Source organism: Oncorhynchus mykiss, chromosome 17 (assembly GCF_057628025.1).
Source record: "Oncorhynchus mykiss isolate SJ-2025 chromosome 17, ASM5762802v1, whole genome shotgun sequence".
Taxonomy (NCBI): domain Eukaryota; kingdom Metazoa; phylum Chordata; class Actinopteri; order Salmoniformes; family Salmonidae; genus Oncorhynchus; species Oncorhynchus mykiss.
Window position 1 is genome coordinate 8,850,883 of NC_143038.1, and position 22,248 is coordinate 8,873,130.

Here is a 22,248-nt window from a genome sequence, read left to right on the forward strand (position 1 = left end):
GTGAGTCTGTGAGACAGGACGTGTGTTTGTTGGTTTGACCTTTGTACAGTAGGAGAATGTGAAGTTTGCCGAAATGTTTTGGAGTGAGTGAGTGAGTGAGTGAGTGAGTGAGTGTGCTCGTGTGTGCGCGCAGGGAGGCAGCGGGCCAGAACAGAGCTCCTGTGACAGCTCCTCTATTCAGCCGCCACATCAAAGGAATATCAGCGACCTAATTAAATAAGCAGAGAGAGAGACTGTGAGAAAGGATGGGACAGACAGGGTTTGGATAGATGGAGAGATAGAAAGGGGTTGGAAGACAACAGAAAAGTGGGCAGTATAAGAAAGGAGCAAGCAAATCAATGAGTAGATGACAAGGAGAACAACATGCAAGCGTAGCTAAAGAAGCTACAGTGTGAAAGAGAATGATAGATTAGAACAGAGGGAAGGAGGGAGGCTATTGGAAAAAGGGGTAGGGTTGGAGGGAGGGAGTTAAAACCTTGGCCTTGGGCTATATCAGATGTGCTGGCTCAGATTTGGGGAGAGGTGGAGAGAGGGGCAAGAATGCTGTCGCAAGCACTTCATCCCTTAGAATATATTCCCTATTATAGACTTATAACATAACATAGCAGGGCATAGGCATACACATACCTACACTGCTGTACTAAGGAGATCAATTGGCTTTCAACCCCTCCTCTTCCCTGTAACTATTCCCCAGCTCGTTTCTGTAAATGAGAACGTGTTCTCAGTCAACTTACCTGGTAAAATAACGGATAAATAAATAAAAAATAAAATAAAAAAAGAGATATAGAGAGCGAGAGAGAGTGGGAGGGAGTCAGGGGAGAAAGAGAAAGACAGAGAGAGGGAGAGAGTGGGAGAGAGAAGTCTGGATAACCATTCACTCAAGCTATAGGCATGACAAGTAAAACCATTCTAGATGAGTGGACTCAGCATGCTGCTACAGTGAGTATCAATGACAGAATGAATCCTATCAGTCACACTCTCTTTAGGATCAACTCTTCATAGCCAGGGTCTAGTCTCAACCATTGTGAGTGGTAGAGCTAAACTAATGACATTTCTAGACTTAACACCCTTTAAGCTTAGGTGAACAGATTCAGCCAAACTAGTGGTTAATATTACGGTTCAGCAATATGTGTGTGTGTGTGTGTGTGTGTGTGTGTGTGTGTGTGTGTGTGTGTGTGTGTGTTTGTGTGTGTGTTTTTATGCCTGTATGTGTGTGTGCGTGTGTGCCTGGCTGCGTGTGCATGCACTTTATCCTTTTGCTGACCCCCTTAAATTCATTCCAGGACAGTCTGTAATGTGCCTTTAGCTGTGCTAGAGTTCAAGTGTACAGTACTAGGATCCATAGGGAACTGAGAGAGAACACAGTGAAAGTCTGCCAGGAAACAAACAGTAGAAAGTGATGGCAAAGCAAAGGGTTGGGGGGTTGAAACACCCACACACAAATCAACGCACGTAGACACACAAGCAAACACACACACACTGACATTCCATCCTTCCCTCAGCCGTGTGTGTGTGTGTGTCTGTATCAGAGAGAGAGAGAGAGAGAGAGAGAGAGAGAGAGAGAGAGAGAAAGTTGGCAGCAGTCCCAATAAGCGCCCATATTCTCTCCCTCTGGCCAAACAGCAGAAAGAATGGAGATACACAGTTCCTATAGAACATCACCAAACAAGAACAGCATGGAGGTTTGTGTATTAGTACAGTACATGTGTGTGGCCCAGTGCATCTCAGAGAGAGTCCATGCTTCAGAGTATCTGTCCAGATGCTCGTGGCAGGGGGTGACCTCAGCTCTGCCAGTCAGACAGCCTGGCCCTGTGGCACAAACACACACACACACACACACTGAAACACACATATGCCAGTGAAGGGCACACAAATGTTCAAAACACACATGCACTAGCATGCCAAAGTCATATACTGACTAGAGGGCATTTCAACTTCCAAAACAGCTACTGAAGGAGGAGCTACACTTCACGGCCAAGAGTATGTGGACACCTGCTTGTCGAACATCTCATTCCAAAATCATGGGAATTAATATGGAGTTGGTCCCCCCTTTGCTGCTATAACAGCCTAAACTTTTCGGGGAAAGCTTTCCACTACATTTTGGAACATTGGTGCGGGGACTTGCTTCCAATCAGCCACATAAGCATTAGTGAGGTCGGGCACTGATGTTGGGCAATTAGGGCTGACAATTGGAGTTCAAATTCATCCCACAGGTTTAGGATGGAGTTGAGGTCAGGGCTCTGTGCAGGCCAGTCAAGTTCTTCCACACCGATCTCGATAAACCATTTCTGTATGGACCTTGCTTCGTGCATGGGGGCATTCTCATGTTGAAACAGGAAAGGGCCTTCCCCAAACGCCACAAAGTTGGAAGTACAGAATCGTCTAGAATGTCATTGTATGCTGTAGCTTTAAGATTTCCCTTCACTGGACCAACCCAGACCATTATTCCTCCTCCACCAAACTTTACAGTTGGCACTATGCATTCGGGCAGATAGCGTTCTCTGGGCATCCCCAAACCCAGATTTGTCTGTCGGACTGCCAGATGGTGAAGCATGATTCATCACTCCAGAGAACGCATTTCCACTACTCCAGAGTCCAATGGTGACGAGCTTTACACCACTCCAGCCGACGCTTGGCATTGTGCATGGTGATCTTGAGTTTGAGTGCAGTTATTGTGCTGACCTTGCTTCCAGAGGCAGTTTGGAACTCGGTAGTGAGTGTTGCAACTGTGGACAGGCAATTTTAATGCGCTTCAGCACTCGACAGTCCCGTTATGTGAGCTTGTGTGGCCTACCACTTCGCGGCTGAGCCGTTGTTGCTCCTAGACGTTTCCACTTCACAATAACAGCACTTACAGTTGACCAGGACAACTCTAGCAGAGCAGAAAATGTAGGAACTGACTTGTTGGAAAGTTGGCATCAAATGACGGTGCCACGTTGAATGTCACTGAGCTCTTCAGTACGGGCCATTCTACTGCCAGTGTTTGTCTTAGGAGATTGCATGACTGTGTGCTCGATTGTATACATCAATCAGCAATGGATGTGGCTGAAATAGCCGAATCCACTCATTTGAATCGGTGTCCACATAGTGTATCTTCCTCTTCTCTGTCACATTTTCCCCTGAATCATTCCACTGCTTATTTTAAATCCAATGTATATTTCAACCGCTATAACTCAGCGTCTCCATTCTCAAGGCTGTAACATGATAACACTGTACTACTTACTATATGATGATAGTGCTGTAAGTGTTGCCTGAAGAACTCAATGCATCTCCTCAGTTATGCTGCATAAAAACAATACTTCAAAGTGCAGTTGCTCTCATGTTCTGCATCTATACTGAAACTGTTACCCCAGGACGTATAAGAAAAACACATAGATCATGCACACACATGCGCACAGTGACATTAGCTGAGGTGGGGAAGTCATTTAAAGCCAATGTTGAGCCCTGTATATCACGTAAAACCTGTACCATCATCGCACATAATGAGATCAAAGATGCAACCAGTTTTTTCTTTTAACTAGGCAAGTCAGTTAAGAACAAATTCTTATTTACAATGAAGGCCTAGGAACAGTGGGTTAACTGCCTTGTTCAGGGGCAGAGCGACAGATTTTTTCGATCTTGTCAGCACGGGGATTCGATCTAGGAACGTTTCGGTTACTGGCCCAGCACTCTAACCACTAGGCTACCTGCCGTATATATTCATTAATCTGTGTGTATGAGAGAGAGGAGAGAGAGAGAAAGAGTCCGGGAGAGAAATGGAGAAAGAGTATTGCATGTGAAAAATGTAGAAAGAGATAACCTAATATTGTGTAAGAATAATGCGTAAGAGAATTAGTGAGAGAAACAAAGAGAGAAAGAGGAGGTAGCTGTCGATGGTCATTTGCAGTCCTCCTTGTTAACCACTGACTGTACTGTTTAATGATGCCTGCTCTGTCCTTGGCTATCATTGAGGGACTGCTGGGGCCAATGATGTATATAAACCCTGGATTGCTGATGCTATGCATTGGCCATTGAGAGGCTTTGAAGCCACTGGTTGGCCATATTGGCACTCCCTAGTAGGAGCAGTCCTCCATAGGAATGAATGGAATTCTACAGTATTTCACTTAAATGTATCTTATTTCGACATTTTCCCCCTAATTTCATCATTTCCAATTGGTAGGTACAGTCTTGTCCCATCGCTGCAACTCCTGAGCCATGCGTCCTCTGAGACACAACCCCGCCAAGCCACACTGCCCTCTTAACTCAGAAGCCAGCTGCATCAATGTGTTAGAGGAAACACCGTACACCTGGCGACAGTGTCAGCGTGCATGCACCCGGCACGCCACAGGAGTCGCTAGAGTAAGATGGGACAAGGACATCCTGGCAGACCAAACCCTCCCCTAAACCGGACGATTCTGGGCCAATTGTGCATCGCCTCATGGGTCTCCTGGTCACAGCCGGCTGTGACACAGCCCGGTATCGAACCAGGATATGTAGTAAAGCAGCTAGTGCTTTAGACCGCTGTGCCACTCGGGAGGCCAACACTTAAACGTTTTAAGGACAAAATGACATGTATTTAAGTAATTTTGTTATTGTAGTGGGGTCAGAAACATTAGTCATCTCTAAAAATGATACTTTAAAGAAAATGTCTTTATATATATTTTTATTTTAGAAGTTTGCATGAAGCTGTGTGTAATATAATAAACGTGACATTTCTATAGCTTCCAAAATATTGTTTACAATGGTGAGGGCAGGGCGCTGTGGAGGTGAGGGCGCTGTGGAGGCGCGTGCCAAAATGGAGGCACAGTGGCTTCAACACAGCTCCCCCGATCAGTCCTCTAGTGTATTTATAAATAATTGGCTGAGCTGGGCTGTCTACAGTACCACCATCCAGACTGGTGACTGCTGCTCTCAGCTGGACGTCTATGGACCACAACCAGTCACAACATCATCATGCCAAAGCCAGTGGAGGATAAGCAATCTACCTCCTCTTCAATCTCTCCAACTGAGAATTGTTATTCCATCCATCCATCCATCTGATTTTCAAGCTGGTCATCACTTCATCTCTCTCTCTCTCTCTCTCTCTCTCTCTCTCGCTCTCTCTCTCTCTCTGTCTGTCTCTCACCCCTTTAACAATTTTCTCTCCATCCTCATTTTGATTTTCAACTTTCAAACTTTAAACTGTCTAAAATGCCTCCACTAAAAGTACAACCAAGCATGAGGGTGATGTACTGTACTGAATATATGAGAGAACAGCAGCATTCACTTTTGATACCATTGATATTTTCATACATGGCTTGGCAAGAGTGGATCCAGAGCTGCAATTCAGCAATATGGATTATGAGGAAGAGTCCAGCACTTGGTTTTATTTTGAACGCTTAGCTTTGATACTGGTCAGTGCTGATCTAGGATCAGGTCCCTCCTGTTCATGTAACCTTACTCATTGTGATCTAAAAGGCTAAATGAATCCTAAATTATCACTCCAACACTTAATACATACAGCCTCTTGTATTCTGTACAGAAACAGAGTGACAGACTGATGGAAAAGTGTTTTCTCATACCATCATTTAGTGTATATTAATGGGTTTCTATGAGGGCCAGTGGCAAGACGCTGCTCCCGTTAATATATTAGTTACAGAGAGCTGCTGCTTATCTCTCTCTCTCCCTCTGCCTCTGCCTATCTCTCAATCTCCCTCACAGAATGCACAGAATACAAATAGCTGGACCCCTTCAGTATCAATGATATGTACATACTGCAGGCTGTGGTACTAGTAGAGGGTTTAAATGTTTAACAATGCTCCATACATCACACCAAGGGCATGTGGCCGGCGATTTATCAAAGGAGATTCATCTCGAAATCCCCATTCAGGAAATAAAGTAAAGGTGTTTATGGATAAATTAGTTAACACATAGGGTGCTGTTATCAATGACCAAGTACAATACAGTACAGTGATTGTATAGTCAGATAAAGAAGGGATATACTGTATGGGACAGGAGTTATTCTTGGCCCTAGTTACAGTACCCTAAAAGTGTTTTTCAGCTGTTACCATAGGAGAAGCCTTTGAAGAACCTTTTTGGATGCAGGTAGAACCATTTTGGTCCCAGGTTTCGGTCCTTTTTGTTTCAGGTAGAACACTTTTGGGTTCCATGTAGAACCTTTTCCACAGAGGATTCTACATGGAACCCGAAAGGGTTATCCTATGGGGACAACTAAAGAACCCTCTTGGAATCTAAGAGTGTATATGGTATTGGACATTGTTGGTTGACTCCATTGTCTTCTATTAGGCAGTCCAATTCCATTGGATTGTGTTATCTTTAGCCAAGCATTGAAAACCCACTACAGTTCTCCCTTTGGAATATACAGTATCTTATTCAGACGTTGAAATAACAACGTGACATCTATCATGACAGAGAGCACCGTGTAATTACCATGTCACAGGAATAGCACAGTCTTGGTTGTCACAAACATTGAATCTTCACTTTAAACGAAAGCTTGTCATTATGTTTTATCACATCACATTAGAATAGTGGAGGATGTCTGTCATCTAGGAACTTGTGGTTTTAAAGTGTAATGAGTTAAAAGCTCAAAAGATGCAAGCCACCCTTTAAAGACCCATAGTGACAGCGGTGTGTGGTATTGTTGGGACAGTGTATTGCACTCTGCTTATAAGTTGTAATACACTCAGGAGCACAATAGCATCAAACCACCAAAACCCCAGTGAGATCCTCTTACAGTATCCCTCCCAAGTAGAGGATTAAGGTATGGTGTGGTAACATCTGTTTTGGATTTTAACACCCACACATAAACATGGTTAAAACTAGTGCTCAAGTGCTGTGAAGAAATGTATTGCTGAATTGAATCCATCTCTCACAGTCAAAGACTAATTTATAGACAATATTAATGACTGGGGGAGAATATTTCAATATTATATGGCTGCCTTGAATGTAATACAATTCCTCTCTTAAAAGAAGGGAAGGCTTAACGTAGCATGTAATAAAATAGCCATTAATTAAAGCAATGATAGGGAATGAAATGTCAACAGATACCAACCCATTTTCTACAGCTAGCCTAACACTACACACCCCTCATTAGATAAATCACTACACTACAAGCCATGTCCCTTCAGCTTCCATTAGGCTGCAAGCCAGCCAGCCATCATGGATCAATACCTTTGACTAGCAATTACCTCTCCATCCATCAGAGAGCGCTTTCAGTGTGAGTCCCAAATGGCACCCTATTCCTACATAATGCACTAGGGTGCAGTCCCAAATGGCTTCCGATTCTCTATAAAGTGCACTACCTTTGGCCAGGGCCCATGGGGCTCCGCAGTCGAAATAACTGTAAAGTACGTCGCCATCCACATGACTACCGCTACAATCGACCTGTTCGCTACATTCCTGCACCCAACCCACACAAAGTGTCAGAGCACAAGTGTAACAAAGGGTTGAAGGACGATCAAAACATAGACCAATGTTCTCCAGAAGTTCCACTACGGGAAGAACAAAAGCGAGAACAATTTGAGAAAAGGGTAAAAGATAAGTCACAAGGACTAGACGAGGAATTACCGGACACCAGATCCACAGGAATTAACACCCATAGCAAGGACGTTAAAATTCAAATTTCTCCTGCTCTCATTCAAGACCCTATCCAGGGCCTGCTTGATCAAGAAACAAGCCCACAGGCTTTGTCTATAGACTCTGATACAAAGGATGCGAAGAAAAAGGTAAAACGCTTCGTTAAAGCCACGCCCACTCAATATCGGAAAAGTCAATCTTCTTCCACCTTGAACAGAAATGGCACATCATGTCGTTGCGAACGACCACTCCACTTTGTGGGGAATATGTCCATTAACCACAAATCTAAACGGCCATACCTGGAAACAGTCCTGGAGGACTGCTTAACTTGTCATGCGCTAATTGATTCGGGTGCGACAATATCACTCATCTCTCAAACATTGTTTGATGATCTCAAAATGTCTTTGAAGCCAACTAAACGTTGGTTAAAATTGGAACGATGCGACACTACACTTCGAGGGGTCACTCAGACTACCTCGTCTCTCACATTGAGAGTCATGCTGAAACTACATTTCAAGGACGTATCGCTCGTTCACCCTGTGTATGTTACCAGCCTCAAAACTGTAACCCTGCTACTTGGAGCAGACTTGATGTATCGGTTACTCCCATTGATGGATTGGAAAACCAACCAGGTATGGTCACAGGCCACCGTGCCTCCTCCACTGACCACACTGTCTTTCACTAACGCTAGCTGCAACGCAGTTATTCACGAGGGGTATCTGTCGAAAGCACCCCTTGGGAAAAAGATGTTTAAAAACCTCTTGGGGCAGAATCCGATCCAAGGAGATATTACGATATCTCGACACATTCCATCAGCCATCCTGATTGACCATTCTTTTCATGATTTCGAGCCAGCTGTCTCTGTGAATAAGCAACTTCCCTCCTCCTTGCAGTCATGCAATACGGTAGTTGAGATGAAATCCTCTTGCCCTTCGGACACTTCCGCAAGCACTGCGGCCATATCAACAAGAAAAACATTGATGCGCAGAGTATACTCTGCTTCCGATGATACACCTTCTGCTCTGTTGGGGACTGTCACCCCTTACAATGACACTAATGGCATCAGTCCAGCAACTGACCCCATGACTCCCACTGGTGAAACACTTTGCGATATCACAGACGATATCCTCGTCTCAGTTCGCAGGTACTGAAGAGGTTGCCACATGCGGACGCGGTGGTGACTGACATGCCTCTACAGCCACTGAGCGTTTTGAAGCACAAACACCAGGAGATTTGGTTGAAATGTTACAGCCATTCTGATAACAACGCGGCCACTGACAACTCGTACATTGGGTCCGACCTTTTTGTTTGCGCCTCGGACACCAACACCACCCGCTGGTGGTGGTGGGGGGGGGGGATAGTATCCCAGACCCATGATGAGCCTCATCGAGGCCGGTGGGGGGGTTGAGACTACGGACAACACCGTACGAGGCCGCCAGAGCATAAATTAAATCTAGTTGTAAACTCCCCTATGAGAACAGTGAGGAGCAGACAGGCCCCTAGACGGGGATTATCTTAGAACACATCTAAGATAGTACTGAGGTGTACCACACTGGTCGTAAAGGAAGTCCAGTGGACTTGTCCACCTCCAAAACAAATGGCAACAATAATCATTCCTTGCCATGTGTAGATTCATGTCACATTCTGACCTTTATTTCCTTTGTTTTGTCTTTATTTAGTATGGTCAGGGCGTGAGTTGGGGTGGGCGGTCTGTTTGTTTTTCTGTGTTGGTTTTTGTGTTCAGCCTAGTATGGTTCTCAATCAGAGACAGGTGTCGTTAGTTGTCTCTGATTGAGAATCATACTTAGGTAGCCTGGGTTTCACTGTTGGTTTGTGGGTGTTTGTTTCCTTGTGAGTGTTTGTCGCCACATGGTACTGTTTCGGTTTTCGTTTTCATCACATCGTTTATTGTTTTGTATTTCAGTGTTCAGTTCGTTTTTAATAAATCGTCATGAACACTTACCACGCTGCATCTTTGTCCGATCCTTTCTCCTCTTCAGACAAAGAGGAAATCTGCCGTTACAGTTCAACTACAATACAACTAGTAAAATGCTCCAATCATGTGTTCCGGTAGTATAATATTTCAGAATAAATCGGTAGGATAACTGGTTCCTTTGAGCACCAGTACCTATACCAGCGACAGTCAGTCTAGCTACAATCAGTAAGAAGGTTAGAGACCTAACCAATCAAATTACCCTTGACAATAGCGACATAGGAGTCACTCAGAGTGCAACACGTGGAAGGTAATCTCCAGCGCACTCTTCCAATGGTTAACAGACATGTCACTAATAAATAGAATCCTCCATTCAGGAGGAAAATTATTAGAATCATTAACCACGATCACACCACGTACGACTGGTCCAATACTTAAAGAATACTTCCGTCATGAGGTTAGCTCCTCCGTGGATAACATAGCTATGACTTGTAGTAAAAACTACTACAGACTCCCTCGACACCAATTCTGACTGACCTCCAGGCATTGACCTGAAAATTACCTGACTACGTCAGATTCTGAACAAGTTGTAATCTGCCAGGATACTTGGTTTTCTTCCCTTGACATGAGCGCTTGTGTAAGCATAAACGCACATGCACAACGGAACATCCAATTAGGATTTATGCTAGGATCACTTAAGGGTCCAAGCAAAATACCAGCCTTAGTAAAGTTGAACATTTACTTCTAGGCTTTTGACTCTACAGCACTCACCAGTTTTCTTCCCAGAAGTCCATAGGTCATCCCTGTAGACTGCCCAAAACTAGTGCCTTACAGCTGTAAACTTATCATATAGTTATCAACTTAGGATAGTGCCTAAGCAACACACCAAGTAGGAAAACCCTAGATATGGCAATAGAGACAATGTCATGATAGTCATTTTGCCAGAACATTGGACGTACAGTGGGGCAAAAAAGTATTTAGTCAGCCACCAATTGTGAAAGTTCTCCCACTTAAAAAAGATGAGAGAGGCCTGTAATTTTCATCATAGGTACACTTCAACTATGACAGACAAAATTAGAAAAAGCAATCCAAAAAATCACATTGTAGGATTTTTAATGAATTTATTTGCAAATTATGGTGGAAAATAAGTATTTGGTCAATAACAAAAGTTTATCTCAATACTTTGTTATATACCCTTTGTTGGCAATGACAGAGGTCAAACGTTTTCTGTAAGTCTTCACAAGGTTTTCAAACACTGTTGCTGGTATTTTGGCCCATTCCTCAATGCAGATATCCTATAGAGCAGTGATGTTTGGGGCTGTTGCTGGGCAACACGGACTTTCAACTCCCTCCAAAGATTTTCTATGGGGTTGAGATCTGGAGACTGGCTAGGCCACTCCAGGACCTTGAAATCATTCTTACGAAGCCACTCCTTCGTTGCCCGGGCGGTGTGTTTGGGATCATTGTCATGCTGAAAGACCCAGCCATGTTTCATCTTCAATGCCCTTGCTGATGGAAGGAGATTTTCACTCAAAATCTCACGATACATGGCCCCATTCATTCTTTCCTTTACACGGATCAGTTGTCCTGGTCCCTTTCCAGAAAAACAGCCCCAAAGCATGATGTTTCCACCCCCATGCTTCACAGTAGGTATGGTGTTCTTTGGATGCAACTCAGCATTCTTTGTCCTCCAAACACGACGAGTTGAGTTTTTACCAAAAAGTTATATTTTGGTTTCATCTGACCATATGACATTTTCCCAATCTTCTTCTGGATCATCCAAATGCTCTCTAGCAAACTTCAGACGGGCCTGGTCATGTACTGGCTTAAGCAGGGGGACACGTCTGGCACTGCAGGATTTGAGTCCCTGGCGGCGTAGTGTGTTACTGATGGTAGGCTTTGTTACTTTGGTCCCAGCTCTCTGCAGGTCATTCACTAGGTCCCACCACCGTGTGGTTCTGGGATTTTTGCTCACCGTTCTTGTGATCATTTTGACCCCACGGGGTGAGATCTTGCGTGGAGCCCCAGATCGAGGGAGATTATCAGTGGTCTTGTATGTCTTCCATTTCCTAATAATTGCTCCCACAGTTGATTTCTTCAAACCAAGCTGCTTACCTATTGCAGATTCAGTCTTCCCAGCCTGGTGCAGGTCTACAATTTTGTTTCTGGTGTCCTTTGACAGCTCTTTGGTCTTGGCCATAGTGGAGTTTGGAGTGTGACTGTTTGAGGTTGTGGACAGGTGTCTTTCATACTGATAACAAGTTCAAAGAGGTGCCATTAATACAGGTAACGAGTGGAGGACAGAGGAGCCTCTTAAAGAAGAAGTTACAGGTCTGTGAGAGCCAGAAATCTTGCTTGTTTGTAGGTGACCAAATACTTATTTTCCACCATAATTTGCAAATAAATTCATAAAAAATCCTACAATGTGATTTTCTGAATTTTTTTCTCATTTTGTCTGTCATAGTTGAAGTGTACCTATGATGTAAATTACAGGCCTCTCTCATCTTTTTAAGTGGGAGAACTTGCACAATTGGTGGCTGACTAAATACTTTTTTTGCCCCACTGTATATAGAATACAGTCCAATTAGATTATTTTTGTGTGAGAACTATATTTTGTATATCTTTTGTTTATGCTTTCATTCCTTTTCGGTTCAGTTCCTGTGACACTTAGGAAGTGATAGAGCCATAAACAAAGTCCCCATACAACCATCACCGCTCATTGGGGAATGAATGTAATTATATATATTTCATGAGTGTGTGTACGTTGTTAACATCTGCCTAAGTTACTGCCCAGATCTTCCAGTCTGGACAACGACCAGACTACGGGTCCGGAACGGCGACCCCAAATCCGGACACCCACGGCCCATCCTTGTGGCGGCATGCCCCGCTGTCAGGGAGCCTACCAAGGTAAACCGCCAGAGGGGGGGGGGGGGCGCAGCGGCGATCACCAACCAGGACATCCCCTGGCCCTCCCTGGCCCTCCAGGGAACCTACCAAGGTACATCAGTAGAAGGGACCGCAACGGCGATCACCAACCGGACATCAACTGCCATCCTTGTGGTGGACTGCTCTGCTTTCAGAGAAGCCTACCAAGGTCAACCACCAGAGGGGACTGCAACGATGATCTACAAACAGGACACCATGTGTTCATGATTTTATGTTGATTTGTAACTTGCAGGACAAACAAGATCCAAACCACCATGTCATGACGTTGGCCTCTTTGGGTATAGCAAGCCCCATCCCCCTCTCCCTGCCTCCCCCTTGCCTCCTTCAACTAGGTTGCTGTGGCCAGAGAGACGTCGTAAATTCCTGAGGATCTCCTCATGGACACACAGTATAGAGAGGGTACATTTTCATAGAGAACAAAGCAATTCCTTCCACCTCACAGAACTTGAGGTACGAACAAATTTCATGTTCCGGAGAAAGTATAAAAGATCGGTGAAGAATCCAGCTACGAACTGGTCCGTTTGTCACAACTTGGGGAAGCTCATGGGAGACGGTTTGGCCACATTACCATAACGCTGTTTATATAATAGCCTCAGATATGAGGTTTACATCTAATTGTTGTATGAGATGAATGAGTGAGCATAATACTGTTTGTATAATTGTGTAATATGATTTTGGACTGTTTAATGAAGGAAAATACAATACCTTTTTGATTTGAACTAATTCAGAGGACCGCCCCTGAGCCCAGTTAGGGTCAGGCCTCCTGGGACAGCCCTTTTTCTTCATCCGGGTTTTCCACAGCATTTCAATTGTTATAATTAGCACTTTGTAGTGACTTCTTAGTCGACCCCCACTTCCCCTTTTGTCTAACAAGCCGCCATGCCGGTTTAGCCCACTAGGGCACATTCTCATTTCATGTAACCACATTTACCTTGTTTGTTTGTTTGTTTATGCATTTCTGTGAATTACTTAGTTAGTAATAAATCAATTATTTAAGACAATTGATGTATAGATGACTCATAGTGAAGACTGGGTTTGTGCAGATAACTGTCACGTTCTGACCTTTATTTTGTTTGTTTTGTATTTATTTAGTATGGTCAGGGCGTGAGTTGGGGTGGGCAGTCTATGTTTGTTTTTCTATGATTTGGGGATTTGTGTGTTTCGGCCTAGTATGGTTCTCAATCAGAGGCAGGTGTCATTAGTTGTCTCTGATTGAGAATCATACTTACGTAGCCTGGGTTTCACTTTTGGTTTGTGGGTGTTTGTTTCCGTGTCTGTGTTGTTCACCACACGGTACTGTTTTGGGTTTCGTTCGTTCCACGTTTGTTTTTTGTATTCAGTTGTTCATATGTAGTATTTCTTATTAAAAGAACCATGGACACTTACCACGCCGCATATTGGTCCTCCGATCCTTCTCGCCTCTCCTCTTCGGAAGAAGAGGAGGAAATCCCTTACAATAACCAACAATTTACGACGTTTGGAATGAGACTAACGTGAGGTAAATAATTAATTAATTTGAAGACTAATTGATCAGATAAAATATCTGAAAAGTTATTTTAGGAAATGATAACTTTGTAATCTGAATCTGTATCTGAATATTTCTCCTTGGTTCCCCTGACTTCCTAGTAATTACGGTTACATGATTAATCAGTCTAATCGCGTAATAACTAATTACAGAGAATCTTTGATAAAAACTATCAGTCTTCAGTTAATGATAGTAAAGACACGACAACAGGGAATAGGATAAAGTAGTGTACTAAACAGGGAATATGGAGATCACCACATCCCAGATGCATGCTGATCATCAGTAGTTGTGGGCTGGGATAGCAATGTGAGTGATGTGGTATGTGTGGGCTGTGATAGCAGGGTGAGTGGTGTGGTATGTGTGGGCTGTGATAGCAGGGTGAGTGATGTGGTATGTGATAGCAGGGTGAGTGATGTGGTATGTGTGGGCTGTGAAAGCAATGTGAGTGATGTGGTATGTGTAGGCTGTGATAGCAGGGTGAGTGGTGTAGGCTGTGATAGCAGGGTGAGTGGTGTAGGCTGTGATAGCAGGGTGAGTGGTGTAGGCTGTGATAGCAGGGTGAGTGGTGTGGGCTGTGATAGCAGGGTGAGTGGTGTAGGCTGTGATAGCAGGGTGAGTGGTGTGGGCTGTGATAGCAGGGTGAGTGGTGTGGGCTGTGATAGCAGGGTGAGTGGTGTAGGCTGTGATAGCAGGGTGAGTGGTGTGGGCTGTGATAGCAGGGTGAGTGGTGTGGGCTGTGATAGCAGGGTGAGTGGTGTGGGCTGTGATAGCAGGGTGAGTGGTGTGGGCTGTGATAGCAGGGTGAGTGGTGTGGGCTGTGATAGCAGGGTGAGTGGTGTGGGCTGTGATAGCAGGGTGAGTGGTGTGGGCTGTGATAGCAGGGTGAGTGGTGTGGGCTGTGATAGCAGGGTGAGTGGTGTGGGCTGTGATAGCAGGGTGAGTGGTGTGGGCTGTGATAGCAGGGTGAGTGGTGTGGGCTGTGATAGCAGGGTGAGTGGTGTGGGCTGTGATAGCAGGGTGAGTGGTGTGGGCTGTGATAGCAGGGTGAGTGGTGTGGGCTGTGATAGCAGGGTGAGTGGTGTGGGCTGTGATAGCAGGGTGAGTGGTGTGGGCTGTGATAGCAGGGTGAGTGGTGTGGGCTGTGATAGCAGGGTGAGTGGTGTGGGCTGTGATAGCAGGGTGAGTAATGTGTGCTGCTAGTCAGTCTGGGTTGCTGTGACTATGGTGTCATTATATGAGATGGCAGAAATGCTACAGTATCTGTCACGTAGAGTAGGCCAGAAGGCTAAACTGGATAACCTAACCTCTATCAAAATAAAAAGATGGCGGAGCCGCAAAAGTTCTTCTGTGCAAAGGTGTTTATTTACAAGTGATTCCGGAACAAAAAACAACAGTACTGCCATCAACGTCTACCTTATGGGACAGCTTAAAAACAATGCTGCCCCATCCACAGCTCAATCCAAAAAATGCCCTCCTTAGAGACTGGAGAGAGGCTCCTTTTGTAGGGCTAGCCCCTCCCCTCAGAACAATTAACCCTAATTAATTAATCAATTAACAATACAAACCTAAATTTTCCATGAACTAAACATACTAAAGGATATACATTGCAACACGGTTTTAAACAATATCACAACATAACATTTACAACATTACATCACTACTGACAATATCTTTCAATATGCCCATATGCATTAATGAGCCATTTGGGACAGGCACTATAAAGCCAACCCAATTCCCTTAGCTCGGGTCCTTTTCCAGCATACCCAAAAGCTACAGAGATGGAGAGAGAGGAACAGAACAAACAAACAAAGCGCTCATCCACAACATTGATAAGTATAATAATTATTGTATCTCTCAAATATGAACATTGACAAGTGTGAAATGCCTGCACCAAGACAGAAGTTAATTTGTGTGTCGACCCACATTGTTAACTTATGGTATAATGGCGCAGGGAGGAGTGATGAATATGTGTGTGCGTTAAAGAACCAAATGCTGCCTGCGGCCAGTGACGGACTTCTACGTCACATTACCTTCCTCCTCTCCTGAAGCGACCATGTTCGGGAGCCTTGATAGGTAGTCCGCAGTAACGTTCTCTTTTCCTGCCTTGTGACGGACACAGAACCTGAAGGGCTGGAGCTCCAGATACCACCTGGTCACACGAGAATTCCGGTCCTTCATGGTCTGGATCCAGGTCAGTGCTCTGTGGTCCGTGTACAGGTCAAATTCCCTCCCAAGAAGGTAGTAACGGAGGCTATCTAGGGCCCACTTTATAGCCAGGCACTCCTTTTCGATTGTAGAATACCTGGTTTCCCTGGGCAACAGCTTCCGACTCAGGTACAGCACAGGAAGCTCTTCTCTTGGCTCCCCTTGGGCCAGTACAGCTCCAATTCCTACAGCCGAAGCGTCCACCTGCACGAGAAATCTCTTCTTAAAATCAGGGGTCTGGAGAACAGGGAATGAGCACAGTTGTTTTTTCAGTGTCATGAAGGCTTCCTCACACTCCTCAGTCCACTTCACACGGTTGCTGGCCCCCTTCGAAGTGAGGTTGGTCAGAGGGACAGCGATGGTCGAAAACTGTGGAATGAATCTCCGGTACCACCCTGCCAGACCTAGGAAGGACTTCACCTGTGTCTTGGTTCTGGGTTGAGGGCTATTCCTGATGGACTCCACTTTCTCCACCTGAGGCCGAACTTCACCCTTACCCAGCTGGTACCCCAGGTATTTTGTCTCCTGTTTCGCCCACTCACACTTCAGGAGGTTAAGCGTGAGGCCTGCTTCATGGATCTTCCCCAGGACGCTGCTAAGATGCTGTATGTGCTCCTCCCAGGAGTGGCTGTAGATCACCACGTCGTCCAAGTAAGCAGCACAGTAATCGTCACAGTCCTGGAGGACCTTGTCCATCAGCCTCTGGAAAGTCGCAGGGGCCCCATGAAGGCCAAACGGCATGACCTTGAACTGGAACAGGCCCATTGGCGTCCGGAATGCAGTGTAGGCCTTGGATTGTTCATCCAGGGGCACCTGCCAGTACCCTTTGCAGAGATCCAATGTGGTGATGTAATGAGCTCTACCTATTCTCTCCAGTAAGTCGTCAATGCGGGGCATGGGATAGGCATCAAACTGGGAGATGGCATTCACCTTACGGAAGTCCATGCAGACGCGCAAAGAGCCATCCTTCTTTGGGACAATGACAATAGGGCTGCTCCATTCACTTGAAGATGGCTCGACAACATCCATCTCTATCATGGTGTGGACCTCTTCCTTCAGGGCTACCACCAGCCTTTCAGGCACACGGTAAGGATGCTGGCGGACAGGGTTCTGGCCAGGTTTCAAACGAATGACGTGTTCCAGGACTTTGGTTCTTCCTGGTCTCTGACTGAAGAGGGCCGGATACTTGCCAAACAGCTGCTTCAGCTCATCTTGCTTGTCTTCTTCCAGGTGAGCCAGTATGACTTCTGCTCGTTCTTTCCATGCCTCTGTGACCCCATCCGACTCATCCTCTTCTACTCTGCGGACCAGAAAGGACTTTCCTTTGGAGAGTTCCTCTTTCTCCTCCCAGGCCTTGAGAAGGTTCACATGGTAGGTTTGCTTCTTCTTACCCTTGTCCGGGTGCAGCACCTCGTAGGTCACTGGGCCCATCTTCCTCCCGATTAGGTACGGTCCTTGCCATTGCGCAAGGAGCTTGCTGGTAGACGAGGGAAGGAGGAGCAGGACTTTCTGTCCTGGCTCAAACTCTCTGTGGCGAGCGTGCTGGTCATAGCCTCTCTTCTGGGCCTTCTGGGCTTGCTGAAGGTTTGCTCTAGCTTCCTCTCGGTACCGTTCCAACCTGTCTCGCATCTGGAGGACATACTGGACAATCCCCTGTCCTGAGGTAGCTACTGGGGAACCTTCCCAGCACTTCTTCAGCAGGTCCAGTGGTCCTTGCACTGGCCATCCATAGAGGAGTTCGAATGGCGAGAAACCTGTCGATGCCTGAGGCACCTCCCTGTAAGCAAAAAGCAGAAAGGGTAACCACTTATCCCAGTCTTTACCAGTGTCAGCCACAAACTTCCTCAGCATGTTCTTGAGCGTTTGATTGAATCTCTCTACGAGCCCATCCGTTTGGGGATGGTAGGGAGTAGTCCTCAAGCCTTTAATGCCCAGCTGTTGGTGGAGTTGAACCATCAGTCGCGAGGTGAAGTTTGTCCCTTGGTCCGTCAGGATTTCATCTGGGATTCCTACACGAGAGAAGAGCTGAACAAGAGCACTGATTATTTTTGGAGTGGTTATGGAACGGAGTGGGAAGGCTTCTGGGAACCGGGTGGCATAGTCACAGATCACCAATATATACTTGTAACCTGCACTACTCTTCTCCAAGGGTCCAACAACGTCCATTGCAATTCTCTTGAATGGGGTAGAGATAACTGGCAGTGAACATAGAGGAGCCCGTTCAGACCTACGGACAGCACTGGTTTTCTGGCACGTGGGGCATGATTTGCAGTATTTTTGTACATCAGTATACATGGAGGGCCAAAAGAAACGGGAGCCTAGCCTAAGATAGGTCTTATGTTGCCCTAGATGGCCTGCCCATGGAACTGTATGTGCAAGGTTGAGAACAAGTGGTCTACAGGTAGATGGCACCACCAACTTCCTGCTATCTGCCTCTGACCCAAGGTAGAGTATGTGGTTGTCTACTGTGTAAATCCCCCCACATGAAGATTGACTGTCCCCAGCTAAGGCCTTGTCAAACAAACATTTCAAGGTTGCGTCAGACTTCTGCAGTGTAGCAAAATTTTGTGGAACATCCCATTGCACCTCTAACCCAGACACATCAGCTACAGGTACAGGGGTTCCCACATACTTCTCAAGACGCCGCTGGCGGCGTGACTTTCTGGGCCCTTTGGTTCCCCCCTCGCACAGACTATCACACAAGTCAGGCAGAGGTTGTAAACCAGCTTTGGCCTGGGCACGAGTGACAACTGAACATGCCATCTGAACATCAGACTGGCAAACTGACTCCTCATATAGCTGACCCCCCACACTTCCCAACAGATCAGAGAGTACAGGCACATCCCTCCCCAAAATCATCTCAAAAGGTAGCTTCTCCATTACCCCAACTTTGAGGAGGTATTTCTGACCCTGAATCTCAACTGTGAGCTCAGCTGTGGGCTGCTGTGACTGGTCACCATGGACACATTGGATCAGTGTCTGATGACCATAATCGATGTCATTAACAGGTACATTACCTTTTCTGATCAATGACAGGGAACTGCCGGTGTCAATCATTGCAGTAAGACTTTTACCATTCACTTTTACAGGTACCAAGCATGACCCTTCCCGAGTCTGTCTATTCTGAACACCATCCCCCTCTCTGGGTACATAACAGTAACCTGAGAGCTTGGACTTACGTAGCGGACACATTGAAGCTTTGTGCCCCTGCTGCCGGCAGTAAAAACAGGTCAGACCCCTCCCATCAGAGCGAACTGCATGATCCCTTACCTCCCTCCCAGACACATAACCCCCAGAGTTACCTCCACCATCTCTGGCGTTTCTGATGTCCCTTGTGTCTCTGAGACTCCTTGGAGCGGGTGCTGCAGGTTGTGGTGGGCCCCCTTTACGTGCATTAAGATACTGCAGTGCAAGCTTGGCCGCCATAAGACCGTCCTTGGGCTCGTGCTCTCGGACCCAGGTTCGAATGTCGTGTGGTAGAACTTGTAGAAGTTGCTCGAGGATGATGACCTCCCCGATTTCGTCCTGTGTCTTCTCCCCCGGTCGAACCCATCGTCGGTAGAGACCCTTGAGGCGGTGGTACGTCTCTGTCGGTGACTCACCCGATGGCGTTGATGCAGCTCTGAAGCGTTGACGGTAGGTTTCCGGTGAGATGTCAAACTTCACCAGCAGCGCTTCCTTCAAGCCCTTGTAGACATTGGCCAGCCCCTCATCCATTGCTGTGTAAGCCTCTAAGGCCTTGCCCGTGAGCAATGGGACAAGCCTGCAGGCCCACTCTACCTCAGGCCACTGCCACGTCTTAGCCATGCGCTCAAACCTCAGCAGGTAGTTTTCAATGTCCTCCCCCTGCTGGTATGAGGGCATCTTTGGCTCCTTCCTCAGGAATGCTGGAAGCTGGACGTTAACACTGCTGGACTGGTCTCCTGGTGCTGGCCTCATTACTGCTTGGGGTGCCTGCTGTGGAGTTGAAGTCCCTGCTGCATCGAGCCTTTGTCGTCCTGGTGTTGGAAGACCCAATCTTGGGCTCTCACTGACGAGTTCCACCTGGTGGGGAGCTGTGAGGATAGATTGGCGTAGGCCACGTAATTCCTGCTTGAGGTCTTCGTCCCTCCTCTCAAGGCAGGTGAAAAGTTGCTGAAAAAGGGTTACCATGGTTGGGTGTGGTTCTGGTCCCCCAACTGCTCCTTCAGTCAGCAGCTCACCCAGTTCTGGTTGTCTTTGGCCCCGCGGTCGGGCTCCTAGTTTCTCATACTTGACCTCTTCTTCTCCAGACGATTCCATGGTATTCCACCCCGGTTCAACTTCAGGTACCTTTTCTGACAGTTGCTGCTGTTGCTGAGAACGCAATCCTGTACGCATTCCTTTACCTCTCTTGTTGGAATTCACTGATTTGCGGTACGCCATCCCACCACTGCCACCATATGTCACGTAGAGTAGGCCAGAAGGCTAAACTGGATAACCTAACCTCTATCAAAATAAAAAGATGGCGGAGCCGCAAAAGTTCTTCTGTGCAAAGGTGTTTATTTACAAGTGATTCCGGAACAAAAAACAACAGTACTGCCATCAACGTCTACCTTATGGGACAGCTTAAAAACAATGCTGCCCCATCCACAGCTCAATCCAAAAAAATGCCCTCCTTAGAGACTGGAGAGAGGCTCCTTTTGTAGGGCTAGCCCCTCCCCTCAGAACAATTAACCCTAATTAATTAATCAATTAACAATACAAACCTACATTTTCCATGAACTAAACATACTAAAGGATATACATTGCAACACGGTTTTAAACAATATCACAACATAACATTTACAACATTACATCACTACTGACAATATCTTTCAATATGCCCATATGCATTAATGAGCCATTTGGGACAGGCACTATAAAGCCAACCCAATTCCCTTAGCTCGGGTCCTTTTCCAGCATACCCGAAAGCTACAGAGATGGAGAGAGAGGAACAGAACAAACAAACAATGCGCTCATCCACAACATTGATAAGTATAATAATTATTGTATCTCTCAAATATGAACATTGACAAGTGTGAAATGCCTGCACCAAGACAGAAGTTAATTTGTGTGTCGACCCACATTGTTAACTTATGGTATAATGGCGCAGGGAGGAGTGATGAATATGTGTGTGCGTTAAAGAACCAAATGCTGCCTGCGGCCAGTGACGGACTTCTACGTCACAGTATCTTTCCAAATGATATGTGTGGGTCTATGTGAAATCAGTCAATCAGGCTCTCGTAATGATGATCATTTGAATCATTCAGAATATTTGTAACAAGCTAAGGCAATGACTGGTACTGCATATGGTTACAGTGACTTAACATCAACCTCTTTAAAGATCTCTAACCATCTATACGTAGACAGAAGAAGACCATTGCTTGAGTTATTCCATTGACTGCACAATTCTGAAGAACTATGGATCCCTAAAAGCTATTATCATTGAGATGAATAATAGGATCTCTATGGCTATTATGACAAGCCATAAGTCTGCAGCACAGTATTCTCAAAGCGGTTCCATCTCCGCACGCTTCCTTCACTCATCTAGATGAGTGTGTTTCGCACAGTATGCTCCAGCAGTGCCCACACAGTAAATATCCCTTCTCTCTCTCTCTCCCTTTTCTCTGTATTTCTCTCTCTGTGTCTCTCTCTCTATTTCTACTGCTCCCTCTCCATATCGCTTTATTTATCTTCTCCCTCTGTCTCTCTCTCTTTCTGTCTTCTTAAATTCGAGCATGAAATGACTGCAGTGGCTGACAGTGTATAGTCCTCCCTCCAATGCTAACATGGATAGAGGGATGAGAAAAATAGATAAATGAGAGGAAAGGGGTGAGAGAAACCACCCTGCAAGGAGAGCGAGAGAGAGAGAGAGAGATAGCGCAAGACCAACCAACCGATTTAGAGAGTGAGTGTAAGCACACGAGAGAGATGGTGCAAGAGAATGAAAGAACAGAGAGTGGGGGGGGGCGAGATAACACAGTTAATTTCAGAGCTGGTTTTGGGAGCTCCCTCACACACTGTTCTGCTCTGATGTTGAATCACGAAGCTTGCCTGGTGCTCCGGGAACGGAGAGATAAGATGC

General features: G+C 45.9%; 1 protein-coding gene across 1 annotated transcript; it reads right to left on the reverse strand.

Moving 5' to 3' along the window:
* Positions 1-15,899: 15,899 nt before the first annotated feature.
* On the reverse strand, positions 15,900-21,345 carry LOC149975706 (uncharacterized). Its single transcript, XM_090204689.1, has one exon. It carries the CDS (start codon positions 20,565-20,567, stop codon positions 15,975-15,977), a length of 4,593 nt encoding a protein of 1,530 aa, XP_090060815.1. The 5' UTR covers positions 20,568-21,345; the 3' UTR covers positions 15,900-15,974.
* Positions 21,346-22,248: the final 903 nt, after the last annotated feature.